This window comes from Centroberyx affinis, unplaced genomic scaffold, assembly GCF_046629955.1.
Source record: "Centroberyx affinis isolate AG114_WGS23_722 - 3 ecotype Tasmania unplaced genomic scaffold, CSIRO-AGI_Caff_v1 ptg007549l_1, whole genome shotgun sequence".
NCBI classification, from domain to species: Eukaryota; Metazoa; Chordata; class Actinopteri; order Beryciformes; family Berycidae; genus Centroberyx; species Centroberyx affinis.
The window spans coordinates 1-17,227 of NW_027283808.1; the positions used below are offsets into that span (position 1 = coordinate 1).

The window sequence follows — 17,227 nt, forward strand, 5'->3', positions numbered from 1 at the left end:
TTAGCTTTGACTGTTTTATTGAAAAAGACGTCAACATTGTACAATGGAAATCACAGAAAAACACAAATGAATGAATGAGGTGCTTGGAGTTAGAGGGGTGAAAGTAGATTTTGGCAAAAACCAAGACAAAAAAGTGGAACCAAGTTTGATTAAATTTGTTCTTTTCATATATGATGATAATTACTGATGACAATATTTTAGGAGGTGAGGTGATGGTATCACCACCTCAGCACATGTGGGAAGTCAGATTTAGAGGTGTTTTGAGGCTGTGGAAACTCTATCTCTATATTCTGCTGAAATCTCAATCATTCTTTTCCTGTGGGTCAAATTTAGCCCAAATAGTCCCTTTGTACAGTGAACATTCATTCTCCAGTTTCACCAAACAATAACTGAAAGTCCAATCCAGTGCTATCCTCCCTGCCTGTGAGGAGGAGTCAATGCAAAACTTAGATGTCTTCCATCTCTACTTATCTGACTGCAGAGAGGATGACAGAGAACAGTGGCCACACAGTTTAACATGATGGGCTATAGGACAGGACTGCTGCTTTTAACTATCTGCTGGGCAGGTGAAGCTTTGGACTAATCTTGATTTGATGTTGTCTTCATTAAAGTTACTAACTTAATGCATGTGATGGTTTTCTGTTTTTTCTTGACAGGTGTTGATGGTCAGACTCTGACAGAATCTGAACCAGTGGTTAAAAAGCCTGCAGAATCCCACAGATTGACCTGTACAGCCTCTGGATTCACATTCAGCAGCTCCTGGATGGCCTGGATCAGACAGGCTCCTGGAAAAGGACTGGAGTGGGTTGCCACTATCGAATATGACAGTGATCGCATCTTCTACTCTCAGTCAGTCCAAGGCCGGTTCACCATCTCCAGAGACAACAGCAGACAGCAGCTGTATCTCCAGATGAACAGTCTGAAGACTGAAGACTCTGCTGTTTATTATTGTGCTCGAGATCCACAGTGACTGGAGTTGGTTGAGCAGCTGTACAAAATCCTACAGTACTCATCCTTACTGGGCTGTTAGACCCCCCTCTGTCTCACATGATTCATTTCTTAGCTTCAAGTACATGGAGATGATATGTCAATATGGAGAAGAGACCAGACACACACACACACACACACACACACACACACACACACAGTAGTGATAGGTCATAAATTCTCTCAGATTTTGTAAAACTCTGAGAAATATGTCACTAGTGAGCTTGTTCCAAAACATCAATGGAAAATTATATTATATTTCAATGAACGTCAGCCACTGACTGACTCTGGGCCAGTGGTTAAAATTACTCCAACTAATTGACCTTCATATTCTGGGTTCAGTGACCATTATTGGAATACCTGGCTCAGCAGCTCTAGCAGACAGCAGAATATGAACATACACTACCAGTCAAAGATTTGTTTATTTTTACTGTTTTCAACATTTTAGAATATTGGTAAAGATGTCAAAACTATGAAATAACACAAATGGAATTATTCAGTGACCAAAAAAAGTGTTAAACAAATCAAAACTGTCTTATTTACAATCTTTAAAGTAGCCGCCCTTTGCCTTGATGGAACAGCAAAGGCTTTGGAAAGAAATTCACACATAGGCATCAACTTAATTTATATTTTTTCTAAAAGAACAAATTTCAAACATTTAAGCATAAACCTTTTGATAAAAATGGATTTAAAATAATGAAACGCATAGTGCATTCAATCAGTCAATCAATTGCTCAAACTTTTGACTGGTAGTGTATAAACAACATATCTGTTACAACAAGCAACCACTGTGGTCGAATTTACATGCTACAATACTGCTACAATGGAATATTGAGGCATTTCTTGGGCTACATTGCCCTCTACTGCAGCCTTTCTCAAACTTTTTTGTGCCAAGGACCAGTAAGCCAAAGAGTCTTTCCTCTGGGGACCACTTTGATAAAAAAGAAAAAAAAAGTGAGAGAGAGAACTCAGCCTGTCACTGTCAGTCTCATTTCCTGGTATAGAGAGAAAGCGAGATGCATGCATTTAAATAATACATTAAGCAATATAATATGACCACATCATATTAATAATATTGCAATAATGAAATACATTGTAATATGAGTCATATGAATAAAATCACTTATTAATGACATGGATGGGCCTGCTTTTTTCCAACCAGTTGATCAAGCTGGGGAGGAAAGGAGGACAGGAACACACGCAGTGTGTTCTCAGCTGCCAGTCTATTCCTGTTGTTCTTGGTTGCAGTTAGAGCCGAGAAGCCAGTCTCATGCAGGCTGGCGTTACACAGTGAAACTAGTCATGCAACTGGGCTGGGCTGGTGAGTTGCTCATGTTATTTATGCAACTTTACTGTTAAATGATGCATTTCAAAGGTTCAAAGTCATGTTTTATATTACATTATTTTGTGTTGACATCAAGTTTAATGGGCCGACTGACCCTACTGCCATGAGCACACTCAGCAGTTCAAGAAGTGAACTGTCCCAACTATCATAGAGTAGAGCGATGGCTGACCACTCTGGCTTAAAATGGCCTACTCAGCAATTCAGAAGCCGAATTGTAATAACAAACAGTAAGCTGAATACAACGTACTACCATGCCATGCTATGCCTTGCCATATTAGACCATATACCATACCATACCATCCCATACCATACCATACCATGCCATATTCCTGTTTTAAAGGATAAGGCATGGTGTTTTTTAATGCATTTCTTATCGTCAACAAATCCTATGAAAATAACAAAATCAGCAATGATTTTGTTTTGCTAACAAGTCTCGTCCATGTAGCCGGTGCCCAATAAAGCCATGTCTCAGTAGCCATAGAACTCCATTGTATTAAAAACCTACTAAAAACATGTTAAAGAGCCGTGCCGTTGCTCTGGCAGCATATTTCATCGTTGCAATGCACCAAGCCGGTCGACTTTTTCCTCAAACAACTTAATAAGCCGACCATAAACCGTTTTCCATCTCAAGAAAGTAGTTCTGTAGCACTAAAAATAGTCCCCGTCGTAATGAAGAATTTGTTCCCATTTGAATTTGATTTGGTAATAACTACAATAGCCTGACTTTTCATGGTAACACTTAGTGATTTTTAAAATTGATACTATGTCTGAGCTGTATTTCAAGGTTTTTAGCTTACAATTAGAGCCAATGACTTCCAGGTTGAAGGCTAAAAACGGTACGTGGGAAGTCAGAAAGTAACGGGAGTAGAGCAAACACATTGCTGATTTTGTTATTTTCATAGGATTTGTTGACGGTAAGAAATGCATTAAAAAACACCAGCCATATCCTTTAAAATCTCTACACTGGCTACCTGTTAACTTCAGAATTGATTTTAAGATTATTTTATTAGTTTTTAAATCTTTTCATGGTCTTGCCCCTGAATACATCACTGATCTGCTTCCTAACTACACTCCTAGCAGAGCCCTCCGATCATCTGACTCCCTTACTGGTTCCCAAAACCAGGACTAAAACCTTCGGGGAGGCTGCTTTCAACTCATGTGGCCCCCATTTATGGAACAGTCTCCCACTCCATCTGAGAATAGCTGAGACGGTGGAGTCTTGGCTCCTGGCTTTTGCGTAGATCTGCTTTCACATAATTAAAATAAATGTATTATTTTCAATGTAATTTTATTTATTTTATTTTAATTTTATTTAATTTAATTGTATTTATTTTATTTTCATTTTATTCAAAGTAATTATATTTGTTTTCTTTTATGTGTTTTCTATCTGTAAAGTGCTTTGCATTGCATTTTTAATGTCCAAAATGTGATAAATACATTTGATTTGATTTGATTTGATTTGATATAACTGTCTTAGTCTTTGATAGATTTTCATATTTGGACCCCCACTAGTATCCTTTATTTTGAGCCACAGCAGTTAGGGTACAGGGCAGGGTTAGGAATGAAGTTGTGCCAATATACCATTAAATGGAAACAAAACATTTTCAGCTATCATCTTAAATTATGTTTTCCTTTTGATGGAACAAAAAAATCCATCAACAGAAATATACTTTACATACAAATAGCATATTGCCTAATAAATACCATAAACTACCATAGGAATGTAGGTTTAAAAATAAATAAATAAATAAATATATATATATATATATATATATATTGAAAATATTGAAAAATATAATAGGCCTACAAACTATCATAAAAATGTAATTCATGTTAACAAATCAACTGCATTTGAGTAGATCATATCACATCACAAAGCACATGGGATTCAGTCAAAAAGGTGAATATGTAGTATTTCTTCAATTTATAGATTAGGGTTAAAATTACTAAAGACATGCCATATATAACCTCATTACTCATTCATTCTCTTCACTCGCTTATTCCTGTTCACGTGGGCTGGAGCCTATCCCAGCATACACTGGGTGGAAGACAGGGAAACACCTTGGACAGGTCGCTACTTCATCACAGGGCTAACACAGATACACAGACAAACACACTCACATTCATACCTATGGGCAATTTAGAGTCTCCAACCAAACTAACCCATGCAAACACATGGGGAGAACATCCAAACTCCACACAGAAAGGACTGGAATTGAAGCTTCTGGCTGCGAGGAAACAGTGTTAACCACTGATATAACGTAGATCAAGTATGAAAAATTACACCACATGGACAAAGGATATATTGAAGCCAGTAGCAAGAGGAAACACTGAATTAACACTGAAATAACATCCATATTAGCTGTAAAACTGCACTCTCTATGCTGTAGAAATACTGTATGCCTAGCTGTGACTTATTGCCTGTGGGTGTCAGGTGGTGAAAAGTGTCCTGGGGAACTCAGACTCAGCTATCCTTCAGTGACATCTAGAGGCAGTGAGACGCAACTGCAGAACATTTTTTATGATTTTCTATTCCTTTGCAGTTCGATGTTTGGGTTATATTTTAGAATCAAAACTAACCAACCAACCAAATGAATAAAAACATATATACCAAAATACCTACATATGCCAAAATACCAAATACCTACATACCTAAATGATATTTTTCAGCTTTTCATACCCCCCTTTTAAGTTTATTCTGGTTATTTTCTTCACAAAGCTGGAAGTGTGTTTCCTTTTTTATATAATGGAATACCATATTTGACTGTGTCTGAACCAGTGATCAGCAAGCATGGAGAATCCCACAAGTTGACTGTACATGTTATGTGTGTGATGGAAGCCTTTATGCTTACCTGACTTAGGCAAAACATGTTGCATCCTATTAGCACCTTCGATCTTGTGTGTCATTTTTTTCCATTTCCCTCTCTTCACTCCTGGTGTCTCAATAAAAAAAAAAAATCTTGGTGGATATTGCTCCCTCTGTCACTGACAAAACACATCATAAGCAAAGATTAGGCAAATTACTTCTGTAAACAATATTTCAATATGGCCAACAATATAACTTTCTGATTAAGTGGATCAAATTCCTTCAGCAGATAAACATTTGATCCAGTTCACCCCCTTCATTTGAGTTTTCCTCACTGTGAGGAGGAGTCAATGCAAAAATCTGATCTCTTCCATCTGTATTTATCTCACAACAAATTGAAGGAGAGAAACCAAACCACTGACCAGACATACCCCAAAATTTAACCATGGCATTAGATACATGTATAACATTTCTGATGATATCAACTTTTGCTGGTAAATAGCACAAACTCTACACCTTTATATCTTTTATATAATGGTTTTTGTTCGGCTCTGATCTATCAAACTGTTTTTCTCCGCAGGTGTTTGCAGTCAGACTTTGACCGAGTCTGAACCAGTGGTTAAGCGGCATGGATAATCCCACAAACTGACCTGTACATATGCAGGAATATCAGATAGTGATGCTGCTATTGCATGGATCAGACAAGCTGGGGGAAAAGGACTGGATTGGGTTGCCTTCATTTCTGCACCAAGTGGTAGCACTAAAACGTATTCCGCGTCACCATCTCCAGAGACAATAATGTGGACCAGGTGTATCTCCAGATGAACAGTCTGAAGACTGAAGACTCTGCTGTTTACTACTGTGCACGAGCACTGTGATACAGGAAGCCACAGAGCTGTACACAAACTATTGCATGTGTCACTGTGAGAATCATGAACAGAAAGGGACACTGTGCATCTACTTTATACAAATGTTTTGTTTTTTTAATGGTCCCTCTGCATACTTTATGTATTTCCCCACACTAAGCTTCTGCATCAACTTGCCTAAAACCATACCAAACTATGAATTTTGTAAACCTCTTACCCCAACTAGAAGATAGGTCGGTCATCTCTCACTATGAGCCACAGTTTGATAGCAACACTTTATCTGTGAAGAACTACAGGACTACAAAAGCTTACCAAACTACCATTCTATAAGCAGGGAAGACAGAAGACCTCTCTTGATTTATTAGTATCTTAACTTTTTGATATTTGTTTCATTCGTTTTGATATTTTGATTTTTTTTGTAATGTTGCTATTGAAATGATTATTTTTTTAAATTAAGTTATTGAAGTGTTCTATATATATAAATATATATTCTGTATATAGTTTTATTCTGTGCACAGGGACATACAAACTTAAGAGGCATTTCAAGAGGCTTGAAAAATTAATCTATCACCTAGTATGTTTACAGTGTTTACACCTAGTATGTGTACAGTTGAAAAGTTGGGTTTAATTAATTTGTATTTGTTTTGTATTATGGTATGAATAAAGGATAGTAAAACATTATACATTTTGTATTTTGGTATTTTCTTAGTCTAATAAAAGTTGAAACAATTGTGATCAAGAGTTTGCAATGGAGACCATTGACTTAGAACTTTTGTCTAATGCCATTACAGATTATATATACAATATATACATATATATATATACTATATATATATATATATATATATATATATAGTATATATATATATATATATATATATATATATATATATATATATATACTATATACACACACACACACACACACATATATATGTATATACAGTATATATACACGGTATATATCAAAATAAGACAAATATCTCAGCAGATGGCTCATATAGCACATACTCTCCTTTTCTACAGTTGGTGCTTCTTATCAGTAGTAGATTTATGTCACAACCTGCACCACTGTGACTTTATGGCACACATGGCCACAGTGATATGAGTGTATAAAAACAACACTCACCCAGCGGTACATCACAACTGAACACCTTGTTTATAAAGCTCTCGACCTAATCAGCTAACCCAATACACTCTATAGACATATCAGGTAAGAAAATTGCAGTTTTATCATTATACTGTTCTTTATCAGTATAGTATACACTCTGCACACATGGTTTGTAATTCAATTGCACCACAATTGCAGGCACAAAAACTCAAAGATGGTTTTGTTGATAAGAATTATAAATGTGTTTTGTTTTGTTTTGTTTTGTTTTGTTGATAAGAATTATAAATGTGTTGTTTTTTTAAGAGAACATACATGTGGTCTTTTTGCCTTCCAGTGGAGAAATTAGTGTTTGGTTTTTGTACTAGGGTTTATCATTGTGATGGGTGGGGGGCACTGAGAAATGCATCCATACAAAAACCCTAGAGAACAAAAACTCACATTGCATCCACTTTTGTGATGAAAAACAAACAGGAAAAATCTAAATTTCAGTGGAATATATTGTAAATGTCATGTTTGTCATTTTTGATAAGTTGATTAGTTGTCAGGATTTATTGTTGTTACACAAATCTAAGGGTCATCTTCTAATAAATCCTAACTTAAATAACTGACTATGAATCAACACCAAAGAAATTCACAGGATGATACTGGGTGATCAAAATTACCTGGAAAATAGATTGCATTTCTGTGTATTTTATGCATTTACCAAGGTTTTGAAGTGGTATTTTGGTGCTAGGGTTTTTGTTCAAGCAGTGAATGGAAACGTAACACTGTGATTATTTCGACTACTGGGGTAAGGGGACCACAGTCTCTGTTTCATCAGGTAAGCCTCATTTTAACATACAATTTCCAGTAACTAGTTTATTTTTTTATTTTCAAGTGTAATTACTGGTGGGAAAAAAGCTTACTTGTGGTATATTTAGGTTTGTATTGTGGCTTGAGAGACTGGAAAACTTTGAGTTACTGACAAGATATGGTTTACCTCAGCTATTTCTTAGAAAGCAATTGAAAAAAAAAAAAAAACCTTCTTCTTCTGGGTTTACCAATTAATGTCAAGGGTGGTTTGATTTGATCTTATTTTTTCATGATGATGGAATTAATTAATTGCAGCTGATGAAAGTCTGCATCTTTTGTTGTTTTTCCATTATTATTCATTTAGTTTATTTATTAGATAAATATACCACATAAATTGTCTAAAATGTTATATCTGAATAGTAAATCCTTTTATGTGGCATCCTCATTTTACCACTAATAACAATTTAGCATGTGTATTTCTGCCATGAAGTAGGTATGACACATAGCACCATTACTAGGCTTAACATATCTGTTCTTTTAAAAAAATCTGTATTAGGAATTAGATCTAAATACAATTTTTATTTTGGCACTATATTTTATATTTACAACAGGTTTTCAGTGTTGGTGTAAGCCGTTGTATCAACACTTATTCATTGTATCAACACCTATTCAAAATATTTGCTGTGTAGTAATTAAAAGAGACCTGCCTTTGTCCATACAAATGGTAAAGAAAAAAAAAAGCAGTGATAGGTTGCATTTTGATTTTGATACTTATATTATACTTATATTGGTGATATTGTTTTCACAGTGATTCCATGGTTAGAAAGATAGCAAAAAGCAGTTTGCAGTGTGAGGTTAAGAGACTTGTGGTTAAGAGAAAATGTGGTTATTCTTTAATGTCATTATCTGTAGTCTACTGGTGGGGAGCGGTTGGACACCACTGTTTCTAGTATTTTGATTTACATGGAAAGAGTCTTACAAAGCTCTAATTCCTACTGATCCTGTTCAACTGTTCATGATACATTTCTGTATGATTGGAAACTGATAAATTGTCATCTTTCACAGCCTCAGTTGCAGCTCCAACTCTGTTCCCTTTGGCACAATGCAATTCTGGGACTGGAGATAGCATTACTCTTGGTTGTCTTGCTTCTGGCTTCTACCCAGAAAGCCTAACTTTTGAATGGACCGATGCCAGTGGGAAAGCCCTGACAGCTGTTCAATATCCTCCAGTTCTGAAAAGCAACACATATACAGGGGTCAGTTCGGTCCATGTAAAGAGAGCCGACTGGGATTTGAGGTCATCTTTCCGTTGTTCCGTGAATCATACAGGAGTCTCCAAAAATGTGCAAGTGCAAAGTATGGTTTGATTTTTAACTTACTGACATGTCTATCTCTATATAATGAGTCCACATTTTAGCTCTACAAATCTTCAATAATATTTACTGTTTATCACTTTCCTTTGTCTGTCTATTGTTTAACATGAAAGCTGCAATATAGGATTGATGTTCATGTGTCTGCTCTTTCTTCTCCCTGTTCAGAGGTCTCATCTCCTCCGGTGTGTCCTGGTGCGGGGAATGGTACAGTAATGCAGTTGTCACACAGTACTATTTGAGCTGGTAGTGAGCTGGCATTGACATAAGATTACTATGCTCAGACATAACCTAAATTTTGAGAGCTTCTGTTTGCTCTGATCTTCCAGATGTTGGCGAATGGTATTTACCCCTTTTTCTCTGTTACTCTCCCTCATGTAGCTCCTATCACAGTGACGTTGAGCCCTCCAACTGCAAAAAAGCTTTTCTTGAACAACCAGGTAGAGTGGAAGTGCACCATCACTGGACAGGACAGAGACATTGTATCTGGAACTACCATCACCTGGGAGATTGATGGACGTAAGACCAGCAGTACCAGTGATGGAAGAATTACAGATGAAGGTGGTCGGTACAGCAAAACCCGCAAACTGACCAAAAGTCTGCAGGACTGGGAAGCTCTGAACAAAGTCGGCTGTTCTGCCCACTACAAAAAAGACATGACACCAGTCATTCAAGAGCTCACTGTCCACAAAGGAGGTATGTTAGTAATTTCATTTTAGACTGTTGAGTCAAGGGAGCTGTTAGAATATGATGAAATTGCTTTTAAATGAACAGAGCTCCGTTCTGTTATTTCCTCATCAATAGTTGATAAGGATTAGGAGTTTGGAAACCGGTCCCTGGTTGATACTCAAGACAATTTCAGCCTTGAGCACCAAAGTTTAAGCCCAACATTAATTTAATTGAATGGTGGTACAACAGAAATCTCTGATTCTCGAGAACCAGTCCATTAATATATTCACACAGATGTGTCACATATGTCTAGACATACAAATACTGTGACTAGCACCTTTAAAATCTATTTCATAGAGCCAGCTCATAGTTTTTCTTATAAACCAAATGTCTCTTTCAGGTGGAAAGAAACCAACAGTGACAGTCCACATTCTCCCAGAGGAGGACATTCACCAAGGAGACTCAAAGAATGAGGTCACTCTGGTGTGTCTGGTCTCCAGCCACGTGCAGTGTGACTACTATATCACCTGGACGGAACAGAATGGAAGTCAACCGGCGAATTTCCAGGATGGCATCACTTCCCCCCCACAGAAGACTCAAAATGGCTACTCAGTTACAAGTGTGTACACCACCACCAAGGCAAAGTGGGAACAGAATGTCATTTTCACCTGCAACGTTTGGCCTGCTGGCACCAACAGTTCCATGGCATCAAGAGGAGTGTCTAATAAGCAGGGTAACACATGTGAATGTTAAATGGAGTGATTTCAGCTTTAAATGTGATATTTTGTCCTAATGTGTCCCTCTGTGTCCCTGTGTGTACTCTGTGGTGTGGAAACTGTGCACTCTGTGATTCAAGCAATCTTTGTCTTTGTTAACATAACAGTCAGCATGTCAATTTAGTTTTGTTTGTCATCATGCTGTGTGCTACATATTTTGATCTTGTCAATGCATTGTCTTTGTCACATTGTCTAAAAGCTTGAAAAGTGTGCTTAGGCTGTTTCAATAAATGTTATTGCATAGAATCACATTTGTTATGTTCATGAATGACTTCAACATGAGAAAAATGTAAAGTGCCAGAAAAGCAGGACAAATCCTTGCTATCCAAAACCTTTATATCAATAATTTCCAGTGGAGGACAAATCATTTAAGTCTCTTTCAAGACTTAAAACACGGTAGTATACTGTTCCAATGTTCAACTGGATGAACATCCAAACAGCTAGCAAATATGGAGGAGATATGGACTATAAACACACATATAAACATATTTTTGTTGAACATATTGCGTGTTATTTTACTCAATGATTCAAGTATGTATACAAACAAGTCTAATTTGCATTCCAAAAGATTAGTACAATTATAGAAAGACAATGGTCTGAGTGTGCTAACTTTATAATAGGCATAGCTGTCCATGCAAATGCCCACACACATACAAACACAAGCCCCTATGTCTCATCTAACTACCCGCCTCCTCCACTTGCCTCCAGAGACAGAACAGAATTTTGCTGTGAGCTGCACAGAGAACAGCATGGAGGAGGATGAGCTCAGCAGCCTGTGGTCCACAGCCTCCTGCTTCATATTCCTCTTCCTATTCTCTCTCTCCTATAGCATGGTATTCAGCATGATCAAGGTAAAGGAACAGGCTTTTCTGTCTTTTAATCACACTATCTTTCAAGTAGAATCTGGGATATGACATCACCACGTGAACACAAATAAACAGTATTACAAAGTGTTTTACAAGCAATAAAATAATAAAGCCTAGTAGTATAAACAATAGAAAATGCCAGGCATGAACAACAGGGGAGTTTGCATGGGTTTCCTCCAGGTGCTCCGATTTCCTCCCAGGTTTAAAACAAGACATGCAGGAGGATTGAAGACTCTAAATTGCCCATATGTATGAATGTCAATGTGAGTGATTGTCTATCTATCTGTGTTAGCCTGGATGGATTGGCAGCCTTTCCAGGCTGTTTTCCTGCCTTACGCCCAATGCATGCTGGGTAAGAAAATAAAATGAATGAATGTAAAATAAAATTTATAAAAGACAGTGTTAGAGATAAATTAAACAGCCAAATACAACAATAATCAAATATGTTAGAGCAAATTATATGATATGCCTGTCTGCTGTAAAAAGTGATTTAAAAGGTGGCACTGATGTTGCCAGTCTACGCTCCTCAGGCAGGGTAACAGAGTGCAGATCTCAGGCTCAGATACTGCTCCGTCTCATAAGGGGTTAAAAGATCTTTGATCCTGCCAAGTTGTAGAGGACTACACCAACTTTTTGGGAGTTCATCAATTTACCCAATATCTGACGAGTGGGCAAAGTTCTAACTTTCTCATTTTGTGAATAATGTTAATTGGCTACGATAACTTAACATGGAGAATGCTAAACCATCAGACAGAACTCTCTACTGGAGACACAGAGATGATTTTGGTGCCAATCCTCTCACCACTTAATAGGTAAGGTGGCTAATGGGCCAAATGGGCCAAAAATGTTGGTGTAGTCCTTTAAAAGTAATCAGTGAAATCTTAAAATTTGCTTGAAAATTAACATGCAAAAAGTTTAGAGTTAACAGGGGCAAATGAGCAGGATAGTCTTAAATGAGCAGCACACTCAAGGAATGTTATTATTATTATTTTTTTATTGCCACAGCAAAAAATGTGCATCAGAATGCACCTACCATTGTGCATCAACAACTTTACACATCACTTTACCCAAGTAGCCTGTGTATACATTACATTTTTTAACAGAAACATATACTGTACATCCTTATGTAGCCAACTGAATTTAGTGTTTATATTTACTGTTTGATATCTTTTTCAGATGAAGAACGAGTGACAGGAGGAGTGAGATGGATGTACAGGACACAAACATATCACTGAACAGTGCACTCTCACAACTGACTACATGTCATTATTTTTGTGTTTTTGGTTAGTAGTGATTTTTATCTCATATAAATGTGCCTGTCTTGGATACTATGCTATTGAATAACAATTAAAAAAGTTCTTGAATACTTTGTTATATAATTATTCTCTTAGACCCAACTGTAAAGATATACATTACTGCAGTGTTACAATATTGTCACTTCTAGTGTTGGGATCAACATTTCACTGGTATGTAAATGACAGCATGTAATGTAATTTCTTTACTAAGAATGTATGTCTTTTCTGTATGTAATTGTGTGTTTTTGTAGTTTTGAGTATAAAACATTGCTTTTATTACAGTACATTTACTGTTATGCTTGTAATTTGTTTAATTTGTTATTGCCAGGATTGTTTGTTGTCTGAGATAATTAAATAGATATGATACACTTGGACAAAACTAGCAAATAGCTGCTACTGAGCTAAATTAAATGGGGTATGACCATAAATTATATGATATGATAGTTGATTGTGTTTGTGATATACACATTAAGCTTTTGTTCTCTTCATTTGAGACATGACACAGGCCAATGAACATCTACAGCAAGTCAGTATCACCTCTGTTATCAGTAGAGCTAAGATGCTTTTTCAGTTTCCTGGGGTTTCCAAATATATCGTCTTAGAGAGTCACTTCCCCTCTTTCTCTGTACTTCTGGGACCACACCTGTAATAGTGAAACTCTCTAGAAACCGTTAGATTTATAAATAAACTTCCTCGAATCAAGAGAGACACCCTCCAATACATATCATGCATATCAGCGTTGTGTCCAGGTGCTGCCAGGCGTGTACACACTCACATTCGTGCATGCACACAGATACACACACAGACACACAAACACACACACAGAGTAAATGTTTGCACATTTTTTGCAATTTGCACAAATCTTTAATATTAATATTAATTTTCTTACTGTAATCTTTAAAAACCAGAACTTGAAGTTTTGGCAATAATAAACGTTTTATTTATTTTTTTCAAATTTTATATTTTGGGAATTTTGTGTAAAATATAGTCAAATCTTCATATATTCTTTTGTGTAAATAATCAAAACAACTGACATTTGTTTCTTACCATTACTTGAGAATTCGGAGTACAACAATGCAATGTTATGTGGGTTTTACACCATTCTTAGATTAACAGGATGTTACAAAACACAAAACAACTGCCACAAAACATTCAAGTGCATCTGAAATTGCACTGTTCACACATCAGAAAACATCCAAACAAAGCAAAAAACACAATGAACTAAAAAGCTAATGTGTTGTGAAAAGCTACTGTGTTACCTTAAAACAGTGCCGGCCTGAAAAAAAGTGACATCATGGGCATAACATTTTCCTAAAATGTGTTGAGTTTTGTGTTTTTAAGGTGTTGAAAGTGCATCTTCAGATATAGTAATATGGTGGTGATGAAGCAGCACAAATGCCTATCACATATCTCAATAATGGAAAGATTTATTCTTCATCACAGATTTTTTGTCTCAACATGGGCTCATTAACCAATTAAATACGGTAAAAAAAAAAAAAAAAAAAATTGTATGAATATAGTACATACAGGGAGAAAGCAGCAGCAACACTGGATGCGTTAAAAACATCATTGCTTGTTCATGGTTTTTATTGCTGAGGGAATGGTTGGTTTCTTTTAAGTGTTCTTCTTGGCCAGTGGAACATAATAGCAGTATCCAGACATGAGGAAGCATTTAAAGAGGGTGTGTGTGGGGTCTTGTGTGATCAGTGAGGCCTTGCTTCTGACTGAGTGTGTATAGAGTTCTTGCAGTTGTGACTGGGGAGTGTTTGTTGTTTTACTTGCTTGATTAATGATGCTTGAGAGGTTTCTTTTGTTTTTGACTGTGAGATAGCTGAGTTGAACCAGGATGTGATATTGAAAGTAAGTACACAGTCAGTGAGGGATTTGTAGATAGCAGTTAAAATATTATTCCTGATATCCGCATCCTCAGCAGACGCAGCATCCTCAGCAGACTCAGCCCTCCTGTAAATGGAATATAAGCATGCTGGGAGAAGGAGTGAAGGCAGTCGCTCCAACAGCTGAACAACCGCAGCATGAGGGGTCTGAGGGGAGGATGGGTGTCTCCAATGCTCTCCTCCTCCCATTGCACAGCTAGGTAAAGTTCCAGAGAGCTCCCCTTGGTCCAAGAGGTGAGGCTGTCGACACAAGCTGCAGAAAGAGCCCTCCTCCCTCAGGTCGGTCCCCCAAGCCCATAATCTGCATAGTTTATGAGTGATACTTCATTGCCAGAGGCAGAAAACAGGCACTAAAGTATGGATCTTGATTGAACCCACGAGGCCTCAGCCAACAGGAATTTAGTGGTTCTGACTACTGAGGAATGTATTAATGACAAAGGTAGAGTTTGAAATGTTGAAGTCTGTTGTTCGCTAAATCAGGATACAGATATGGATAGGAACGGGTGATTGTGCCATCTGCTGACATGAGAGAGTAATGGTGTTGGTGTTCTCTGGATAAGATAATTTATGACGAATCATTGCAGTATGCGTACAGTGCTGAAAATATTGTGTGGCCTATTCATGACTACGGCTTTGTGAGGAACACAGTAGAGTACAAAACGTGTTGAATTTCTGCCATTAGTGTAGATGGAGGAGAGGATGGGAGAGACATCTCAGTTGGACAATTAGATATATTCATTTCTAATGAGTGCATGCATTGAATAATTGCCCTGTAAAACAAAATTATGTTCAATTATTAGATGTATTAGCAAGATTATATGAAAACAAAAGCACCCTAAAGATTAAAGGTCCTATATTCTACACTTAAAAGCTGTGGTAACCCTTCATTTTACGCGTCCCTAATAACGTATGAACTATTTCTAAGTAGACGCTGACAAAAAAATTATTACGCAGTAACGTGGCTAATAATTATATAACAACATATTTACGTTCTTATGTAATTACATAGTACTGGACTTGTAAAGTGAAGCGTGTCTATTTTCTACAATTCAGTAGTAATTCCTATGTATTTACATAGGACCACATTACACCAGTCATTACACCAGTTCTAAAATCCTTACACTGGCTACCAGTCACTCAGAGAATTGATTTCAAAATCTTGCTGCTTGTCTACAAATCACTCTGTGGCTCTGGGCCCAAATACATCTCTGACATGCTTGTGCCATATGAACCTTCTAGGACCCTTAGGACATCTGGGGCTGGCCTACTGGCTGTCCCAAGAGTTAGAACAAAACACGGTGAAGCAGCGTTTTGTTATCATGCAACACAGACCTGAGCCCCGTTTCATTAGTCATTTCAACCGGCCCTCGTTGACTTCCCCTCGGGGGAATCCCCGCCGCCATCTTAAGTGTCGTTCCATTACTCTGATAACTCAAGTGAACTTTCTGAGATCGACCCTTCAAGGGCCGAGGAAGCAAGTCAACAACGATGTAGACTTCACAAGCGCATATTTCCCAGGATGCATTGTGATCGTCCGTCAATTCCGGCGCATGAACAGGCGATAAATATAAATGCAAGTAAACAAACAAAATTTAGAGGATGTAGACATATTTTCGAAATGAACGCATCTGCAATATTTCATTATTCATTGTTCTTTGTAATTTTTATTATTTATTCTTATTATTAATTATTAGGCCTGCTTAAGGGCAAGTGCATTCCATTTCAAATATTCTGCTCCCCCTCGGACCCTGCACCCCCGCTCTGCAAGTGGCCACTCGCGTTACGTATGGTGCTACGTATTACCAAGTGCCGAGGGGAAGTGAGGGAGGGCTGATTAAATGACTAATGAAACGGGGCTCTGGAATAACCTCCCAGATGATATTAGACAAGCCCCGACTCTGACCACTTTTAAGTCAAAGCTAAAAACGTTCTTATTTTACACTGCCTACTCTACCCTGTAATGGCTAAAAACTTATCTTCTCAGCTTAGCTTTTAAATAACCTTAATTTTAACTTTTTCTGTTCTGTTCCGGATCCCAACAGAGCTGACACGGGCAAGTACGAATTTTCATTCGTCTTGTCCAGGTAATGCTTACTTGCGCATGAGTGAACACTACATGTGGGGGGGACAGAGCTTCACCCTGTATGATTCTCATCCATCTCTGGATGGTGAGGTTTTTGACCAAGAGGAGAATCTATGATTCTCGTCTGCCTTAGGCAGTGAGATCTGACGTAAATATCAGATCAAGAGTAGAATCAGGAAGGACAGGGGAAAAGAAAATTACAGAAAAACATATGGGTTCACTCACAATGTGCATCTAAAAGTGGGAGTATTTGTTGTGTTCTTTCATCTTTCTATCTCATTTGATTTGAACTGCACTAGTTTACTTTTTAAGTCTTTTATCTTTTGTATCTCTTGTCTGTACTTTTGCACTTTTTAATTGTAAATG

At 37.3% G+C, this 17,227-nt stretch overlaps 1 protein-coding gene and 1 gene segment (V, D, J or C); both read left to right on the forward strand.

Annotated features, from left to right (window-relative positions):
- Positions 1–510: 510 nt before the first annotated feature.
- LOC139639667 (uncharacterized) overlaps positions 511–17,227 on the forward strand; it is a 184,954-nt gene continuing 168,237 nt past the window's right edge. Inside the window, exons 1-2 of the mRNA XM_071513817.1 lie at positions 511–566; positions 657–966. Coding sequence (XP_071369918.1) covers positions 518–566; positions 657–966 — 359 coding nt within the window. The 5' untranslated portion in view covers positions 511–517. The remainder of the gene's footprint in view (positions 567–656; positions 967–17,227) is intronic.
- LOC139639671 (immunoglobulin heavy constant gamma 2-like) lies at positions 8,954–13,049 on the forward strand (the record flags this gene model as incomplete). The annotated part of the segment is given in 6 exon segments: positions 8,954–9,263; positions 9,446–9,484; positions 9,659–9,973; positions 10,347–10,679; positions 11,431–11,573; positions 12,765–13,049. Coding segments are annotated over 6 exon segments (1,155 nt in total), but the record flags the coding sequence as incomplete, so codon positions are not given.